The 18,050-nt window shown below is 38.3% G+C and overlaps 1 protein-coding gene across 1 annotated transcript; it reads left to right on the top strand.

Moving 5' to 3' along the window:
* The first annotated feature begins 1,710 nt into the window (after positions 1–1,710).
* On the top strand, positions 1,711–17,902 carry LOC143848186 (kinesin-like protein KIN-5D). Its single transcript, XM_077357066.1, has 23 exons — positions 1,711–1,933; positions 3,045–3,252; positions 3,350–3,479; positions 4,695–4,853; positions 4,951–5,427; positions 5,877–5,974; positions 6,075–6,231; positions 6,333–6,402; positions 6,533–6,609; positions 6,726–6,779; positions 6,881–6,961; positions 7,067–7,178; positions 7,636–7,722; positions 7,831–8,006; positions 8,108–8,269; positions 8,360–8,467; positions 8,584–8,742; positions 8,842–8,925; positions 15,679–15,884; positions 16,360–16,461; positions 16,550–16,659; positions 17,271–17,422; positions 17,516–17,902. The coding sequence occupies exons 2-23, from the start codon at positions 3,077–3,079 to the stop codon at positions 17,741–17,743; spliced, it is 3,165 nt and encodes a 1,054-aa protein (XP_077213181.1). The 5' UTR covers positions 1,711–1,933; positions 3,045–3,076; the 3' UTR covers positions 17,744–17,902.
* Positions 17,903–18,050: the final 148 nt, after the last annotated feature.

The following is an 18,050-nucleotide window of genomic DNA, read 5'->3' as shown; positions in this document are numbered from 1 at the left end:
GACATAAAGACATTAAAGGCTCTATTTGTTCTTGGGATTTATGTGGGAGAAAAAAAATCCAAGGAGATTGGTGGGGAAAAAAAGTCCTAGAAGTATCCCGGTAAAATAAAAAACTCATGTTTGGTTGACCGGACTATGGTGGGAAAAAAAAAAACTTTGTTTGGTTGCTTGAACTGTTGGGAAGAAATAAATTCTTCTCAAGCTTATTTTTGGTTCCTGGGATTATTTTGGGCTGGGATGAAAAGGCAATCATTACAAGAGTGGGATTAAAAAAATTCACCACACAAGCAATCATTACAAGAGTTGGGATTAAAAAGTTTCTAGTGTTAAAAGGCAACCAAACATGGGATGGGACCAAAATTTTACTAAAACTTCCGAGGACAAAAATTTTACTTGCAACCAAACGGAGCATCGACATGGCACAAGTGGGACCTAACAGGTAATAGAATTTTACTTTAAATATGTTAGTGAGACAATGGTAATTTTGAACACATAGAAGGGCAATCATGGAAAATTGGTAGGAAAGGCAAATTAAATCACAGGGAGGCAAGTGAGGTTGCACGTGCCCACATCCATCAATCTTTTTCACGTGGGGCACCCCCCACACCACACAAGAATCTCCAATGATATAATTTGAAGTGAAACAATGCTTACCCCTGAAAATTAAAAAATATACAAAGATGACATTGTCTTCAATTTTTCAGTGACGGTTGCACGTAACGCTCCTTACTATTTCTTATGCATGAGAGAGTTTCTCCTTTGGCTTTCTCATATCAAATGTATGGGTGCAACTGAGGATCAATTCAGTAGTCCATATTGATATTGGCACCCACTGTGACAACCATTTTACACTTTGGATGAGGCAGATGGCCCGCAGATCATACCAATCGGGACGATCTTAACCGTTCAATTGATGGAGTTTTGTCTGCAAAGAGTATGATTATTCTTCATCTCCACCGTTCAGTTGTAGGCCATTGATCCAACGGTTATGATCTTCCGATCAGTTCGATTCTCTATTTATGAGTCAGATTACTTCCCATCGCCATCTCCATGCATCTAGACCTTGCGGGTCACAATTTCGTAAGGTCATGCGAACCACCAGCCGGGTTAGTTCTAAATTTCACCCAGAAAGGGCCCCACGCGTTTCCGTTTCTTACCATTTATTTCAAGGTTTTATACCTATTTAGGGTGGCTGTTAAATTCCTTAAACTCTTACTTAATATATATATGATTAATTATGTAGGAAATGTAAAATGTAAATTAAAAGAAAAATGAAAAATTTACCCCCACCCTCTGTTTACTAAAAAAAACCACGTGATCGAAAGTGTAGCCGATTAAATGGACGGTTAAGATCCTTCAATAGTGAATACCATCTCATTTTGTACAGGGGTATTTCCGGTATTAAAACTTAAGGGCATTCCCAGTAAATTTTAAAAGATCGAGGGGGATATTCATACATAATTGAAAAATCAATGTCATTTTTCTTTGTAATTTTCGCCCCCTCTAATTCAAAAATCAAAATCTTTTTTCCCGTTTCAGCTTTTTTCTCCTGTTTCTATCCTACCTCCAACGGCCAGATAGATGTTGGTAAACGGCTCTCTTTAACGCCGTTAAAAGAGGTCCTCCTCTGAGGCTCTGATTTTAAACGTTCATTTAACGGCACGTTTATTCATTAATTTATAATTATTTCATTTTTAAAGATCGCATCTCTTTTCTCCTCTACCTCCTCTTATTTTAACCTCATGAAAAAACACGAGATCCTCAACAAAAACCAAAACAATCGTCTGAACGAGTGCTCTGCTCTTTAGAAATCATCGCCCCGTCTAGATTCTCTCCCCTCTGTTTTTTTAATCCTCTTTTTCTGATTATTTTACAGACATTTTTTGGATTCTTCTTCTTCCTGATTTCGAGCTCTCAGCACTTCGATTTTACTGTAAGTTTTGCTTATTTTTCTTTTCGCTTTATCTCTTCGTAAATTCGTAGATTTCATCTTTTATTTCCGATCTAACTTTTTAATTCTACTGCATCTTCTTCGTCTTTTCGGCATTTGTGATTTTGATGATTTTTAGGTTTGTTTTTCGAATTGCACGTACATTTTACTGAGTTTCTGTAATTTTTGTTTCTGGATCAAGATTTTCATTCGATCATTATCGATTCGCTGAGTTTGTGTATTTGCTTGATTTTTTTTGGCGGATGTGGTAAGTTTTTTGTGGATCTTTTCGGAATCTTGTTGATTTGAGTTTCGGATCTTTAGAGCCGCGTTTGGATAGCTTTTCTAGAGCTTTTAAATTTTAGGTTTTCAGAATCTGGTTTTAGTACATTCTATGTAGCTGATCTTCTTAGTTCTACTGGCTTTTGTAAATTTGTTTTTTGGCGGAACCTTGGATTCTCAGATGCTTGGTCTGATTTCCGATCGTTCAAGCCGCATTTGGATATCTGTGTGTAGTTTTTCCAAGGTTTCCAAATTTTAGGTTTTCTAGTCTGGTTTTAGAACAATCTATGTAGTTGATCTTCTTTAGTTCTACTGGTTGCAGAAAATTTGTTATTTTTTGCGGAACCTTGGATTCTCAGATGCTTAGTTTGAGTTTCCGCATTTGGAGATCTGCGTGTAGTTTTTCCAAGGTTTCCAAATTTTAGGTTTTCTAGTCTGGTTTTAGTACAATCTATGTAGTTAATCTTCTTAGTTCTACTGGTTGCAGAAAATTTGTTAATTTTTGCGGAACCTTGGATTCTCAGATGCTTAGTTTGAGTTTTCCTCATTTGGATATCTGCGTGTAGTTTTTCCAAGGTTTCTGAATTTTAGGTTTTCGAGTCTGGTTTTAATACAATCTATGTAGTTGATCTTCTTAGTTCTACTGGTTACAGGAAATTCGTTATTTTTTGCTAAACCTTGGACTCTCAGATGCTTGGTCTGAGTTTCTGATCGTTCAAGCCGCTTTTGGATTTCTGCGTGTAGCTTTTCTTAGGTTTCCAAATTTTATATTTCAGAGTCTGGTTTCAGTACATTCTATGTAGTTGATCTTATTAGTTCTAATGGTTTGTAGGAAATTCGTTATTTTTTTGGACCTGTAAAGCTATGGATTACTCACAGTCACAGCAGCAAAGAAAAGGGGGATTGGTCTCTCTTTCACCTTCTCAAACGCCACGGTCGAATGAAAAATCTGTAAGAGATTTGCGATTGGGCGATGGGAACTCAAATGGTAAGTATGATAAAGATAAGGGAGTGAATGTTCAGGTCATCGTTCGTTGCAGGTGAGAAATTCAGATTCATCCCTAACTTTATAAGCTACTAGGAGAGTTAGAAGTTTTTTTATGATAATTTTTAACATTTTATAGAAATTCTTTACAGGCCTTTAAGCGATGACGAGATTAAGTTGAACACGCCTGTGGTCATTTCTTGCAATGATCATAGGAGAGAAGTAGCAGCAGTTCAGAATATAGCCAACAAGCAGATTGATAGAACCTTTAATTTTGATAAGGTTTGAAACTCAGCTTTTCTTTTAGTTTTTTGTTAGATTGAAATTTATGGGAATTTGTAGCAGAGGTTGTATTTTCAAATGCTTTGTTATGTGCCCAATTGGGCCCTAACACAAATAAACAAAGCAAAAGATAGATAAAGAGGGGAAGAGAGGTTGATTCAAGGCAACCGAACCTCCCAACGGTACAATTCGAGAAGAAATATAACTCTCTTGAAACATAGGTTTCTGTTTTGGTTGCAAATTCTCCCCTTTTTTCTTTAAGATACTACTCCATAAAATACACACACAAAAGGTGTGCCACATCACCAACCCATTTACCTACTTTACATGACACATGAGATAAGTAACTAACTCCCTCGATCTAAAATGCACAATCCAACAATAACTACTCTGCAACTACATCATATACACCATAACATGTACTTATCATTTCTCCCCCCTAAAAAATGACCTTGTCCTCAAGGTTGAATTATTGGAGAAAAACTTTATTCCACAAGGGTCCCAAATCTCAATTGTCGCGACCATTTGAACCTGCCTTCAAAATCCATTGTGATCAAAGTTTGAAAGAAAAACGATTTTTCATGAAGCGTGGAATGATTAAATGGTTGCACAATATTAATATGATCCTTGGTATGCTGTTCAACTGAAGTATCTTCGTTATCATTAATCCTCGCATTTTCTCTACTTGATCATCAACATTTTAAGATTTAAATTCTCTTCATTTTTGTGCATTTCCTCGATCGCTATGCTGATTCTCTGTTCAAGCCTTTTCACAAATCGTCGCTGCTCTATTATTTTCGAAACAAGTGCTTTGATTTTCTAAAAATCATCAGTCATGGAATCCAAAATCTCCCAAGACGTCTAATACCACTTATTACATGCTGAATTGGCCTTAACATAGCGACAAAATAAAGATGGAAAATGTGAAGGGAATGGTTGATTTGAGGCAACCAGAGCTCCTAACTGTTCAATTCAAGAGGAACCATAACTCTCATGAAACATAAGTTTCTGTTTTGGTTGCAAATTCTTTGCATTTTCATTAATACACAACTCCTAAAATACAAACACAAAAGGTGTGGCACATCACCTAGCCTCACATACGTGACACATAATAAGTAACTAACACCCAAAATCTAAAATGCACAATCCTACAATAACTACTTTGTAACAGCATCATATACACCATAACATGTGCTTATCATACTTCCATTTTAGGTCTTTGGTCCGGCATCCAAGCAAAAGGATTTGTATGAACAAGCTGTGTCTCCTATTGTGACTGAAGTTCTTGAGGGGTATAACTGCACCATTTTTGCCTATGGTCAGACGGGAACGGGTAAAACATACACCATGGAAGGAGGGGGAAAGAGAAACAAGGTTTGTTTCTAATCTAGCAAATGAATTAGAGCTAGATGAGAGTGTATCTCATGCCATATTCTCTGTGTTTATTTGCTTGACTCTTGTGGTTATGTAGAGTGGGGAATTCACGACTGATGCTGGTGTTATACCTAGAGCTGTTCGGGAAATTTTCGACATACTTGAAGCTCAAAATGCTGAATACAGCATGAAAGTTACTTTTTTAGAGCTTTACAATGAGGAAATAACAGATCTTTTGGCCCTGGATGAATGTTCAAAATTCATAGATGATAAATCAAAGAAACCAATAGCGCTTATGGAAGATGGAAAAGGAGGTGTTTTTGTGAGAGGCTTGGAAGAGGAGATAGTTACCACTGCGAATGAGATATATAAGATCTTGGATAAAGGGTCTTCCAAAAGGCGAACGGCAGAAACTCTTCTTAACAAACAAAGCAGCCGCTCGCATTCTATATTCTCTATCACAATTCACATTAAGGAGTGCACTCCTGAGGGAGAAGAGATGATCAAATGTGGAAAGCTTAATCTTGTCGACCTTGCTGGTTCTGAGAACATCTCACGTTCTGGCGCTAGAGAGGTATTATACCAATAGTTAACTTTATATTTTGTATGAAAGATAATGTCTAGTATATATGTTGATGTATGTTCACGAGGGCGAGCCTTGGCCCAACGGTAAGGTTGCTCCTTTGTGATGCGGTGGTCACGGGTTCGAGTCACGGAAACAGCCTCTCTGCAAAGCAGGGGTAAGGCTGCGTACATCTAGCCCTCCCCAGAACAAGCCATTGCGGAGCCTCGTGCACTGGGCCGCCTTTTTTTTTTATATATGTTGATGTATATAATGGATTATATTGTATATTAGCAGCATGCTCGTAAATATGGTAGCATGGCTCAAGACAACCTGGTGTAGTAAAAATATGACACTAGGGTTTACTTATCCTAATGCTCCATGTTTGAATTAAGTTCTTATATTAAATTTTTTTAACATATGCTCTTTGGATTTGACTGTAAAGATATCTACACTTGCAGGGCAGAGCAAGGGAAGCCGGGGAGATCAATAAAAGCTTGCTTACGCTTGGCCGTGTCATTAATGCACTTGTTGAGCACTCTGGTCATATTCCATACAGGTGCGGATCACTACTTCAGTTGACGTATTTTTTATTGACTTCTAGGTTATGTTAATATTGGAATTTAGGATGTCATGAATGTGTTGCTTTTTTACATCAGGGATAGCAAATTAACAAGGTTGCTGAGGGATTCCTTGGGAGGAAAAACAAAAACATGCATCATTGCCACTATATCACCTTCCATTCACTGTCTGGAGGAGACACTCAGCACCCTCGATTATGCACACCGTGCAAAGAATATCAAGAATAAGCCAGAGGTCAACTTTATTGTTCAATGCAATTTTTTTTCTATATGCTTTTGCAATCGAATTATCCTTCCACCTTCACCTTAGCTCCAAGGTCTTCTTATCATTTTCAGGTCAATCAGAAGATGATGAAATCAGCTGTAATCAAGGATTTATATTCTGAAATTGACCGCCTTAAACAAGGTTGTTGAGTGCTTTGGTGATTGATTTTTTTCTAAACAAAATATAGACTAGGCTTTAATTCTCTCCGAACATTCTAATATCAAAATTTACATGGTCATAATTGGGTATTATGTTTTTCACCTCCAACCAGAGGTTTATGCTGCAAGAGAAAAGAATGGCATCTATATTCCACGGGATCGTTACCTGCAAGAAGAAGCTGAGAAGAAGGTTGGACCCTACATTTTCTAATGGACCATGCATGTTATTATTTCCAATAGAAATAACATTAAATCATTCTTTTGTGAATCAGACAAATTCACTTTTTTCTTCCCATCTTTGCCCAGGCCATGGCGGAAAAAATAGAACGGATGGAACTTGACTCAGAATCCAAGGACAAGGTATATAACATCAATTTATTTGGTTCTGCACCGATCTATTTCATGTTGTTTCATGTTGCTGTGTAGAGGTTTTTGACTAAATAGTTATTTGTTGGGAGTAGCGAGTTATTGGGCTTCAGGAACTTTACAACTCCCAGCAACTGTTGACTGCTGACTTAAGTGAGAAACTTGACAAGACTCAGGTAATAGTGTTGTATGGTCATGTTTCCTTACCTATTTAGTTGGGCTATGTGCAACTTATTTTATGACATGCAATTTATATCATAATTCTCTCATTTGTACAACAGAAAAAACTTGAGGACACAGAAAATGCTTTATGCGACCTAGAAGAAAGATACAGACATGCAATTTCAACAATCAAAGAAAAGGAATACCTAATCTCTAACCTCCTTAGATCAGGTGAGTAAAGTGTCACTATTCTTTCTTGGATCCAATTGACACCGTCAAACAACTACAGATTTTCTCTAAAAAAACTGCCATGTCAGAAATAACTGTTGACTGTGTCGAGGATTGGAGCCACTAATATTGGGACAGGCCTCAGTTTACTTATTTTCCTTATTTCTGATACGATATGCATTACATATGCGTGCTAGTGAAACATTTTATTTATGTTGCATATTTGTGCATAAATACTTATATAATTGTAATTATGCTATAGTTTATTAAGAATGTGACTTGGTTGTGTGGTTGTGTGTTGGCGTATTGGGGTTTCTCAGATTCCCATGTCTGACATCATTTTCATGTCTCTATATATGTTATAGAGTTTTGCCCATGACATGTTATATAGTTTGAAATCAATACCCTTTTATACTGAAAGCCATCTCTATGTTTTCTTTGCCTTTGGTTTCTGTTTCAGAGAAAGCACTTGTTGAACGTGCATTTGAGCTTCGTTCTGAGCTAGAGAATGCATCATCAGATGTGTCGGGCTTGTTTGCCAAAATTGGTTGGTATTCCTGCTCTCGAAAGTCCATATGTTTTGGATATTTTGTTGCACAGTAGATCGAGGTATGATAATACCAGTACTAATACTCTCTGTATGCTTGGTTTTCAGACCGTAAAGAGAAAATAGAAGATGGAAATAGGTCTCTTGTCCAGAAATTCCAGTCCCAATTAACTCAGCAGCTTGATCTATTGCATAGGACTGTTGCAACTTCTGTTATGCAACAGGAGCATCAATTGAAAGGAATGGAGGAAGACATGCATTCTTTTGTCTCTACAAAGGCTGAAGTATAATTTAACATTTGCAAAACAATCTGATTCCATTCTATTGATCTAGTTGACCTTAGAACTTAATTATTTTGTCTTTTTGAATCTGTTTGCTTCCCTAGGCCAGTGAAGAGCTTCGGGAGAGGGTAGGAAAGCTGAAAACCATGTATGGCTCTGGGATCAGAGCTTTAGACGATTTAGCAGGTGAACTTAACGGTAACTCTCGATCGACTTTTGGAAATCTAAATTCTGAAGTATCGATGCACTCATCTGCCCTTGAGGATGTGAGTCTTTCTTACTAATTTTTAACTCACCTCTATTTCAGTAATTTACCTCTTTTTTCTGTTCTGATACCTTTACCCCCTGTAACACAGCTTTTTAGAAGAATTGCTTTGGAGGCTGATGTGATACTCAATGAACTTCAAAGTGGCCTTTGTACACAAGGGGAGAAACTATCTGCATATGCAAAACAACAGCGGGAGGTTGGGAAAATGATCTCTGGGAACTGGCAATTCATATATTTCATCAGCCGCAATTGAGGTCTTTAGGGGGCTATTTCTTTCTAACAGAATAAATTCTTCATTTCAACAATATACAGGGATATTTCAGAGCCGTGGAGACCACACGATCTATTTCAAAAATTACTGTCAACTTCTTCAAGACCCTAGATTTGCATGCATCTAAATTGAGCCAAATTGTGGAAGAAACACAAGCTGCACATGACCAGAAATTGTGTGATCTTGAAAAGAAATTTGAGGTAGTTCTCATTTGCCATTTCAAACAACTTATTGGCTAGAATTATATGAGCTCTTAATTCATGGCATATTTTATGTAACTTTGCGCTCTGTATCTGCAGGAGTGTGCTGCTAATGAAGAAAAACAGCTGTTAGATAAAGTAGCAGAGATGCTAGCAAGTTCAAGTGCTAGGAAGAAAATCCTGGTAAGGATCCTTGTTTTCTTAAATGTAAAACAATTATGAACTCTGTATGTATCACTTGTCTTGTAAGTGGTACTTCTTGGGATTACTGTGATGCAACTTCATTACATGGCTTAACATGCAGTAATAAATAAAAACACTATAATGCCTTGAATAGAAACTGCAGAACAGTTGGTTCTGTTCATGGGAAAAGTTTATCCACAGTACCAACCATGAAAAATATTAATGGGAAAAGTTTCGAAAGAAAAGGTGGAGTCAATATATTTTACAATGTGCATAACAACCTCTGGCATGTGATAACATTCCTAGTAGGCTAAAAGATTCTTTTATGGACAAAACAAATTCCAAATTAGTTGTTGTTAGTAGTATTCCTAGCTTAATGATTGTTTGGATTGGTGTCTTGTTTTCACGCAAGTGGAGCGAGCTTATAGTTTTCTATTGGAAATAGGTCTTAGATTGATCCAAACTGTGAGATTTCTCTTGTATATCCTAGTTGGGCTGGGGGAGGGGGAGGGAGGCAGGCAGGAGGAGGTTCCGCTTCCACGTTGTGTGCACTCTCAAGTGTAATCTCCGGGTTGCGAGAATATAAATGATAAGTTAGAGAGGACAGACTGAGGTCTATCCCCACGGTTGACTAGATGAGTTTGACTTGGGGAGACTACTCATGAGCATTGGCAGTGTTGATCGAGTCGGGTGGATTCAGGACCACGATGATTTTAATGTTTTGTAATTGTTACCTTTGACGGCCGATGGATGTTTGTGGTTACACCCAACAGATGGAGATGCCGATGAAAATATCTTCTGGTGCCTGGGATGCAAGGCAGGGTGGAGACCATTGAGATTGATGTCTTGTTTCCACGCAAATGGAGCAGGATTCTACTTGTAGTTTCCTATTGGAAATAAGAAACGCAGAGAGAGAGAGAGAGAGAGAGAGAGAGAGAGAGAGAGAGAGAGAGAGAGAGAGAGAGAGGCAGGAATTGGACAATGAAATAAAAGTAAGATTTAGCTGAAACTTGGAACTATCATTGATACAAAGGACTGAATTACAAGATATCAAAAGATCAAGAGGTAAGAAGATCTTACGTGAGAAATCCTCTCCTCTTCCATCGAGGTGTAAATCCTCCTTGATGAGTCACAGCTCTACATAAAACGTCCTCCAAATTCACAAAAATTTCTGGTCTATAAAAAACTCTCAGAAATGAGGCCCCCTCACCTCTATTTATAGAGGTAGGTGGGGTGGTCCTTGAGGAGGGGCTGATGTGCTGTCATCTTGTGATGTGGTCCACAACGACACTTGTGTCTCTAAGAAATCTTGATGAACTCTCTTGTTGCCACCTGTCTTTAGGCTTGTCGCCCCAATGCCAAATGTCAACCTTAGGATGGGTCTGCTTGTTAGCCATTGTAGCCCCTATGCCAAGTATCGTCCATAGGATAGGGCTGGTTGTTGTGGTCCCTTCTTGGTCACACCCAAGGTTTTAAATTTCAAACAAGCAGGGGGCTAGATGCTTGTTAGCCATTGTAGGCCCCTATGCCAAGTATCGTCCATGGGATAGGGCTGGTTGTTGTGGTCCTTCTTGGTCACGCCCAAGGTTTTAAATTTCGAATGAAATCCGAAACTTCGGATTTCGGTCAATACCGAAATCGAAATCCATATTACCTGAAACTTTACATTATTTTGATCAAAATTTAAGGGATTTCACCAAAAAATCTGGAACTTATTCATTATTTAATACTTTTCAGAAATTTCAGCTGAAATTTTCTATGGAATAAAATATTATTTTATTTGATTTCGTGGATTTCGTCCAAAATTTTGAAATTTAGGCCGAAAATTTCGGTTTCGGTGAGGATCGAGACGCATTCCGAAATCGAAATTTAAAACCTTGGTTGCACCAAGTCACACCTTATCTCACCCCTTTATTCTCTCCATTACAAGAATACCTCTCACTACAATAACCTCTCATTTCCATGTTTTTAAATTTCGGCCGAAACATTTCGTTTCGGCCGAAATATTTATGTTTCGGCACAAACCGAACGAAATTCAAATGAAGTCGTTTCTTTACAAGATTTCGCAGAAATTTTACAGAAATTCCGAAATTTCGAAATTTCGGTTGAAATTTCATTTTTGGAATTTTTTACAAAATTTCCACCGAAATAGCCAAAATTTCAACCGAAAATCGTCGAAATTGACACCAAAATTTAGACATTTTAGTCGAAATTAAAAAAATAAACGAAATCATAATCATATTTTTACATGATTTCACCAAAAATTTCAGCCCGAAATCTCGACACCGAAACCGAAATTTAAAACCTTGCTCATTTCACACAATATTCCAATGATATACCCGTACTTTGGCCCAACATTTAACAATGAATTACAAGATTGCCCTCAACACAATACTAAAATGTAAGAAGCTATACTACATACACCCAAACACTTTGACCGGGGACCTAGTCCACATCAGAGAGCAAGTGTGAGACCTGCTCTTTGACATGTAAAATTTGGCTTAGTTGCCGTGGAAGATAAACTCTCACACTACGTGTTGAGAGTTTCTATATACTCTTTTTCTCTTTGTATGTGAGTTGAGTTCCCAAAGGTAGCTATCATATCAGCATGATGTGCATCACAATTCATTCTGACATAGATTTGACTTAGTTTATTTGGGGTGTGCTAAAAAATATCAGATTTGATATTTGATGCTCAATGAAACTTTTGGTACGCTGATCCACATCAAAATCATCAATGCTTACTGTCAATCATATATCCTCACACTTGGAAAAGATAATAGGTTTTGTTTTGGGTTTTTGGGGTGTTGGGCATCTATGTACTCCTTTTCTCTTTGATACCGATTTCTCAGTTATGGAAATCAGCTCGATGTCTCTGGCTCTTTCAGTAATTGTCATCTGCATCATGATTCGATCCAACTGATGTTTTTGACCATATCTTTCAGTGTGTTCCACAATTCATTTTGGTTAATATTTGTGTCTCTTTCAACTTAAACTTTTAGTATCGATCCACATCATGGGTTCAATCCAGCTGAGGTTTTTGACATAATCTTTCGGTGTGTTCCACGATTTATTTTGGTTGATACTTGTGACTCCAAATCTCAAGTTTTGGAATTCTGATCCACATTAAGTGTTTAATCCACTTAGGTTTTCACTAAGTTTTTCTATGGTATGCTGTAGTTGTGTTCTGTTTTCAACATTGGGGTTTGTCTTCTATGGTTGATGTTTCTTTGGGGTTAAATATTTTGGATAAATTATTTCCAGCATACTTAAGTGTACTGTCCAAATTACGCAGAACTTTGAGCACTTGCAGAAAAGATTTCATTTTGTATGTGTGTCCTGGTTTACTTTTGGTGGTGTGTCCAACCAAGACCCATTGCATATTTTATTACCATGTTATCAATTTTGAATTTAATGGTCTAGTTGAAATGATTGGAAAATAGTAGATGTTTTTAGAGGTTTACGATGTTGAGTGATTCGGCAATCTTGCTAAATTTCATTTTGTTGATATATGTATGAGTCCAAGTTCCCATCTCAACCTTAATATTCTTTTGACAATATCAAAATTTCCAAACATTTTCCTGAAGAACCTCTGAGGTTTTAAATTTCTACAAAAACCGACCCGAAACGACCAAAATGTTTCCATTTCCATCCACACCGAAAACCATACCGAAACCAAAATTATAAGTGTGTTAGTGATAGACTATATATTTAAATGAATTGCATGTGAAATGTAGCGTATGTATTATGTATAAACATTTATATGGTTTACATGTGAAATGTGGTATGTACTGGAAAATGGGAAATAAAACAACTATTTTGAGTATATCTTTTATTTTCCCTGTTTTCAGCCACTTCTCACTCATGCCTTGTCAATTCTGTCCCTCTCACACCCTCCCTGCCCCTTTCCCACCACTGAAAAAATTACTATTCCATGAAAAAATATTTCATGGATGCCAAACATGGTCATAGCTTAAGAGAGGTGTAGAGAGGGTATGAAAGAGTGAGATTTGAGGGGATGATGGATGGCTTACTTATGTTTTTTTTTTTTTTTGAAAATTAACAGTATGAAAATTAACAGTATTATTATACCGCCCAAAAACGAGTAGAGAGGGTATGAAAGAGTGAGATTTGAGGGGATGATGGATGGCTTGCTTATGTTTTTTTTTTTTTTTTTTGAAAATTAACAGTATGAAAATTAACAGTATTATTATACCGCCCAAAAACGAGTACAACCAAAAACCAGGGACAAGATGTACCCAGAAAAACAAAAACAAATCCAAGCCTCCTTGGAAAGATTTATGCCACATCTTCATTGAAGACAATTCAAGTTTCATTCCGAGTGAACCCCCCTTCGCAATTTCATTAGCTATTGTGTTAGCTGATCTTCTTCGATGAACCAATTGCGACTCTAGACAGCGAATTAAGTCCCTATTCTCGTCCACACTATGAGAGAGACGCCATGGCCCCGCATATTTATTTGCAGCCAAGCTATGACATTGGAGGAGAGGCCTGAGGTTGTGCAATCAGAACCATTTCAGACTGAATAATAGTGTTCTTGCTTCTGCCTCATTGGCATCGCATATCTCGGCCGGACCTGAAAACATCATTATAGTCAAACCTCCAGGATCGCAAAGCGCCCTCCCCAAGACCTGCCATCCCCGGGGTTGCCAAGGGACGACCCATCAAAGTTAAATTTTACCCAGCCGCTTGGAAGAGGGACCCATTTAGGCATAACAGGAGGAAAACTTTCTTTCCTAAACAATCGACAGTCCATTTCGTAGAACCTCCGTCAGTGAATAAGGCATCCACCCTTGGCTTTTGCCCAATTAATGATGGATGTTTTGATATCCAGGATGATGTGGTGTAGGTGCTTGGATTTCCCATTGAATATACACCCATTGCGCTCAGACCAGAGGAGATGCCACACGGCATGGAAGACCACAACTGATTCCCAAGACAACCGTGGAATCCTCCTGTCCAGTTCATCAAGGTCTTTGTGAGGCTGTTTTGTAACACCCAAGAGATCTCGAAAAAATTGAAAATGCCCATCCATACAGCAAAGGAGAAAGGACATAATAAAAGCACGTGATCCAGCGTCTCTTCGTGGTGGCGACAGAAGACACACGAGCTCGTACATTGTAGCTTTCTTACCTTAAGGCGATCGCAAGTATTAATGCACCTTTGGGGGAAACTGTCCAAGCGAAGCACTGTATCCGAGGCGGGACGTTAACTTTCCATAGACGAAGCTGGCTGGAGGCCCGCTCTGTTCCCTCATTCAGTTTTTGAAAGAAAGACTTCACGGAGAAACCTCCTTATGACTCCGGCATCCAAATCCACTTGTCACACTCATGATCAGATAGATAGCAATCTGAAAGCCGAGTAAGAAGTGAAGCAAGGTGATTTATCTCTTCGTCTTTTGATTCCTGCGTAGTCTGATACCCCAAAAGAGCTCGCCGTTCACCCTACACAAATAATCTGCAATCTTTGCCTCCTGTTCCTGCGCAAGCCTGAATAGATCACCGAAAGCAGTGCAAATGGGGACCTCCCCTAACCATAAATCCATCCAGAATCTGACTTCATCTCCACGCCCCGGTTTGAATCTGACTAAGGGTTTGAATTCCTGCTTGGCCGTACAGATGGAACGCCATGAACCAGAACCCCTGCCTACCGACGGAGTGCCGCATTCCCAATCTCCCCAGCTTCTTCCATATTTTCCCCCTATGACTCCATGCCACAATGCGTCTTTCTCCGTTCCGAATCTCCATAGCCACTTTCCCAACAAAGCCTTATTGCGTAGTCTTAATCTACCAATGCCGAGGCCTCCACGTCTTTTAGCTCTGCATACTTTACTCCATTTTAGAAGACGTTTGTATCTGCTACTGCCGGGCTCCCTCCCTTCCCAAAGAAAGTCCCGCTGTAGCTTTTCAATGCGAGAAGCCACCTTGGCTGAAATCTTGAATAGGGACATGTAGTGTACGGGGGCATATTGGACAAGGCCGCTTTAATCAATGTGACCCTCCCACCAAGTGATAGGTAATTTCTATTCCATGTAGCCAGTTTTCTTTCGACTCTTTCAATAACCGAGTCCCACTGTGAGGTTTTTGGGATGCCAAAACCAAGCGGTAATACCAGGTATCTGATTGGCAACTCATGTACCCTGCACCCCAAGACCTCAGCGTACTGTTGCACATAAAGAGGAACAATATCTGATTGGCAACTCATGTACCCCGCACCTCAAGACCTCAGCTTATGTTATGGTTTCTAAGTGTATAATTGTGCTTACTCTGGCATTGCCTGAACTTTCATCTTAAAATGTTTCCATATGTTTCTGTGATTTCATATGGTTTTTCCCAAAACTTTTGACCGACCGGAATCTATATGTTTCATTTTTGCAGTGCACGAAACCGATACTGACATTCAAAACCTTGCCTCAGATTAGTTCCAACATTGTCAATTCATTTTTAAAAATGATCAAAGATCTACATATGATGCAAAACCCTTCGTGGGTTGGGATAGTAAACCTGCTCATAAAGATGAAAATCACATCTTCAGCACGGTTGGAGCTAATGTTTGCAAATGATCTTCTCTCATGGAGAGATGGTATATGATGCCCATCTTGTTAGTTGTGGTAGAGTAGGGTTGTTCATACTAGAAAAAATTTAGTCAGCTTAGTTGTAGTGAACATTTACAAATCTTTCCTCTTGGAGATGGAAAGTTTAATAGTTAAAGATGCATATTCTTGTTTTCTAGGTTCAAACTGCAGTAGACAGTCTTCGAGAGAGAGCTGCCAGTAGAACCAGTGAGCTACAACAAGAAATTTCATCAGTGCAAGATTTCACATTTTCTGTTAAACATCAGTGGACGGGTTACATGACAAAAACCGAGAGCCACTATCTCGAGGATACTGAAACAGTGGAGAGCGGCAAGCATTGCTTGGAAGAAGGCCTTCAACACTGGTAAGTGTCACTTGATTATCAGGGTTGGGCCTGTAGCTCAATGGTTGATGCTTTGTTTCTCAACCTTGAGGTCGCAGGTTCGATCCCAGCGTATCTACAAAAAAAAAAAAACTAGATAATTATCGAAATCAAACTTGAATGTTGTTTATACTTGCAAGCATGGTTTTAAATTTCGTCCGGGACCGAAACCCGAAATTTCCTGAAATCCAAAATTTCAGACTGACCAAATTTCGGGCGAAATTTGGAGGAATTGATTTTTTTATTTTAAATATAGTATTTTTTCCAAAAATTTGGCCGAAATTACTGAAATTTGGTAAATAATAAAATATGGACTTTTTTTTTGTACCGGATTTCAACCGAAACTTCGGTTTCGGCAGCTGAAACTGAAATTTAAATCTATGCATGCAAGAGCTATGCTGGAAATCTTATATCTTTTTTTTTTTATTATTATGAATTTGTCCTATGAAATGTGCAGTATGACAAAGGCAAGAGTGAGTGCCCAACAATGGAAAAATGCACAAGAGTCCCTTATCAGTCTTGAAAAAGGAAATGTTGCATCAGTGGATTCCATTGTCAGGTAATTTGTAGAGATGATAAATGGCGTTACAACTATAAATAAGTTTGGGTAGTTCATGATTTTTCATGTGGGTTTGGGTTTTTGGTAGGGGTGGACTGGAAGCCAATCAGGCGCTCCGTGATAGGCTGTCATTTGCTGCCACCACTGCTCTTGAAGAAGTCGATGTTGCAAACAAGAATCTCCTGTCCTCAATTGACTGTAAGATACCTAACTCCATTATAAGCTCCGGTATTTTTGAAAATTTTGTGATTTTTTGTGATTTTTTGGTACAAGGACAAAATTCCGAAAATTTTCCAAGAATATGAAAAATCACTGAGATATCTTCGTATTTTGTTTTTATCGCAAAAATATCACGAAAATATCCCAATATCCATGATATTATTTGTTGCCCTAATCTTGTTCTTGAATTTTATATTTTTATATACTTTATTTGAGGAATGGTAGAATGAAGGATGCCCTTGCAAAAATCAGCTACAAAAGGGCGCTCCTATTGGTCAGATTAAGTAAAGCGCCTTTACGGATGGCGCAGAAAAATACAAAACGGTTATGCTTTGAATGCACTTCGCTGAAACCAACCAATAGGAGGGCGCCCTTGTAGCTGATTTTTGCAAGGGCGCGCCTTTCATCCTATCATTCCTCATTTTATTTTTGTAGTTTTTTCTGGTTATAAACCCAAAAATAGCAAAAAAAAAAATTAAAATATCCCAGGATACACCCTTTTCCGAGAAATTCCCGAGCCTAATATTTTTATTATTATTATGGTTGCTATATGAACTTTTTTATTCATGAGAGGAGCTGCATTCTGGCAGATTCCTTGAGACTCGACCATGATGCATGTGGAAACATGGATTCCATGATCATTCCCTGTTGTGGGGAGCTAAGGAATTTGAAAAGCGGTCACTATCACAAGGTCGTAGAGATTACAGAAAATGCTGGGAAATGTCTGGATGAAGAATACATGGTAAAGCAGTTTGGTTGGATCATCTGTTAGAAAGTTTTTATATTTTTTCTGTTCTTTTCTACTCATCTGATTCCCTATTACTCTTAACACCAGGTGGATGAATCCTCTTGTTCAACGCCAAGGAAGAGGATATTCAGTTTGCCGAGTGTGGCGTCCATTGAAGAACTGAGAACACCATCTTTTGAAGAGTTGGTGAAGTATTTCTGGGAGGCAAAGTCTGCGAAGCAGGCGAATGGGGATGCAAAGCATTTGCCTGTGGTATTTGAGGGTCAATCTCAATCCTTGAGAGACTCTAGACTTCCTCTTACTGCTATAAATTAGGGGAAGAGAGCATATGAAGTTTTATGGTTAAAGAGCATGTACAGAATATATTCATGTTCATTCATTTTGTTCATTGTTTTGGGTCTGAACAGAGAGCTAAAGATTTATAGTGTGATAATATAAATATCAATCAGTAGAGACAGATTAAGTTTCATTTTATTGTGGTGGTTTTCAGCTTTCTCTGAAATTCTTTACTTTAAATGGTTTCAGTGAAATTAACAGCAATCAGAGTTTTGCGTGTTGGGTGTGATGACATTTTTTTCTTTGTGGTGCTTTTCAGCTTTCTCTGAAAAGTTTCTTCATTAGA

This window comes from Tasmannia lanceolata, unplaced genomic scaffold, assembly GCF_043159265.1.
Source record: "Tasmannia lanceolata isolate RefF3 unplaced genomic scaffold, GAP_Taslan_0.1 ptg000016l, whole genome shotgun sequence".
NCBI classification, from domain to species: domain Eukaryota; kingdom Viridiplantae; phylum Streptophyta; class Magnoliopsida; order Canellales; family Winteraceae; genus Tasmannia; species Tasmannia lanceolata.
This window is presented reverse-complemented; position numbering and strand designations above follow the sequence as displayed.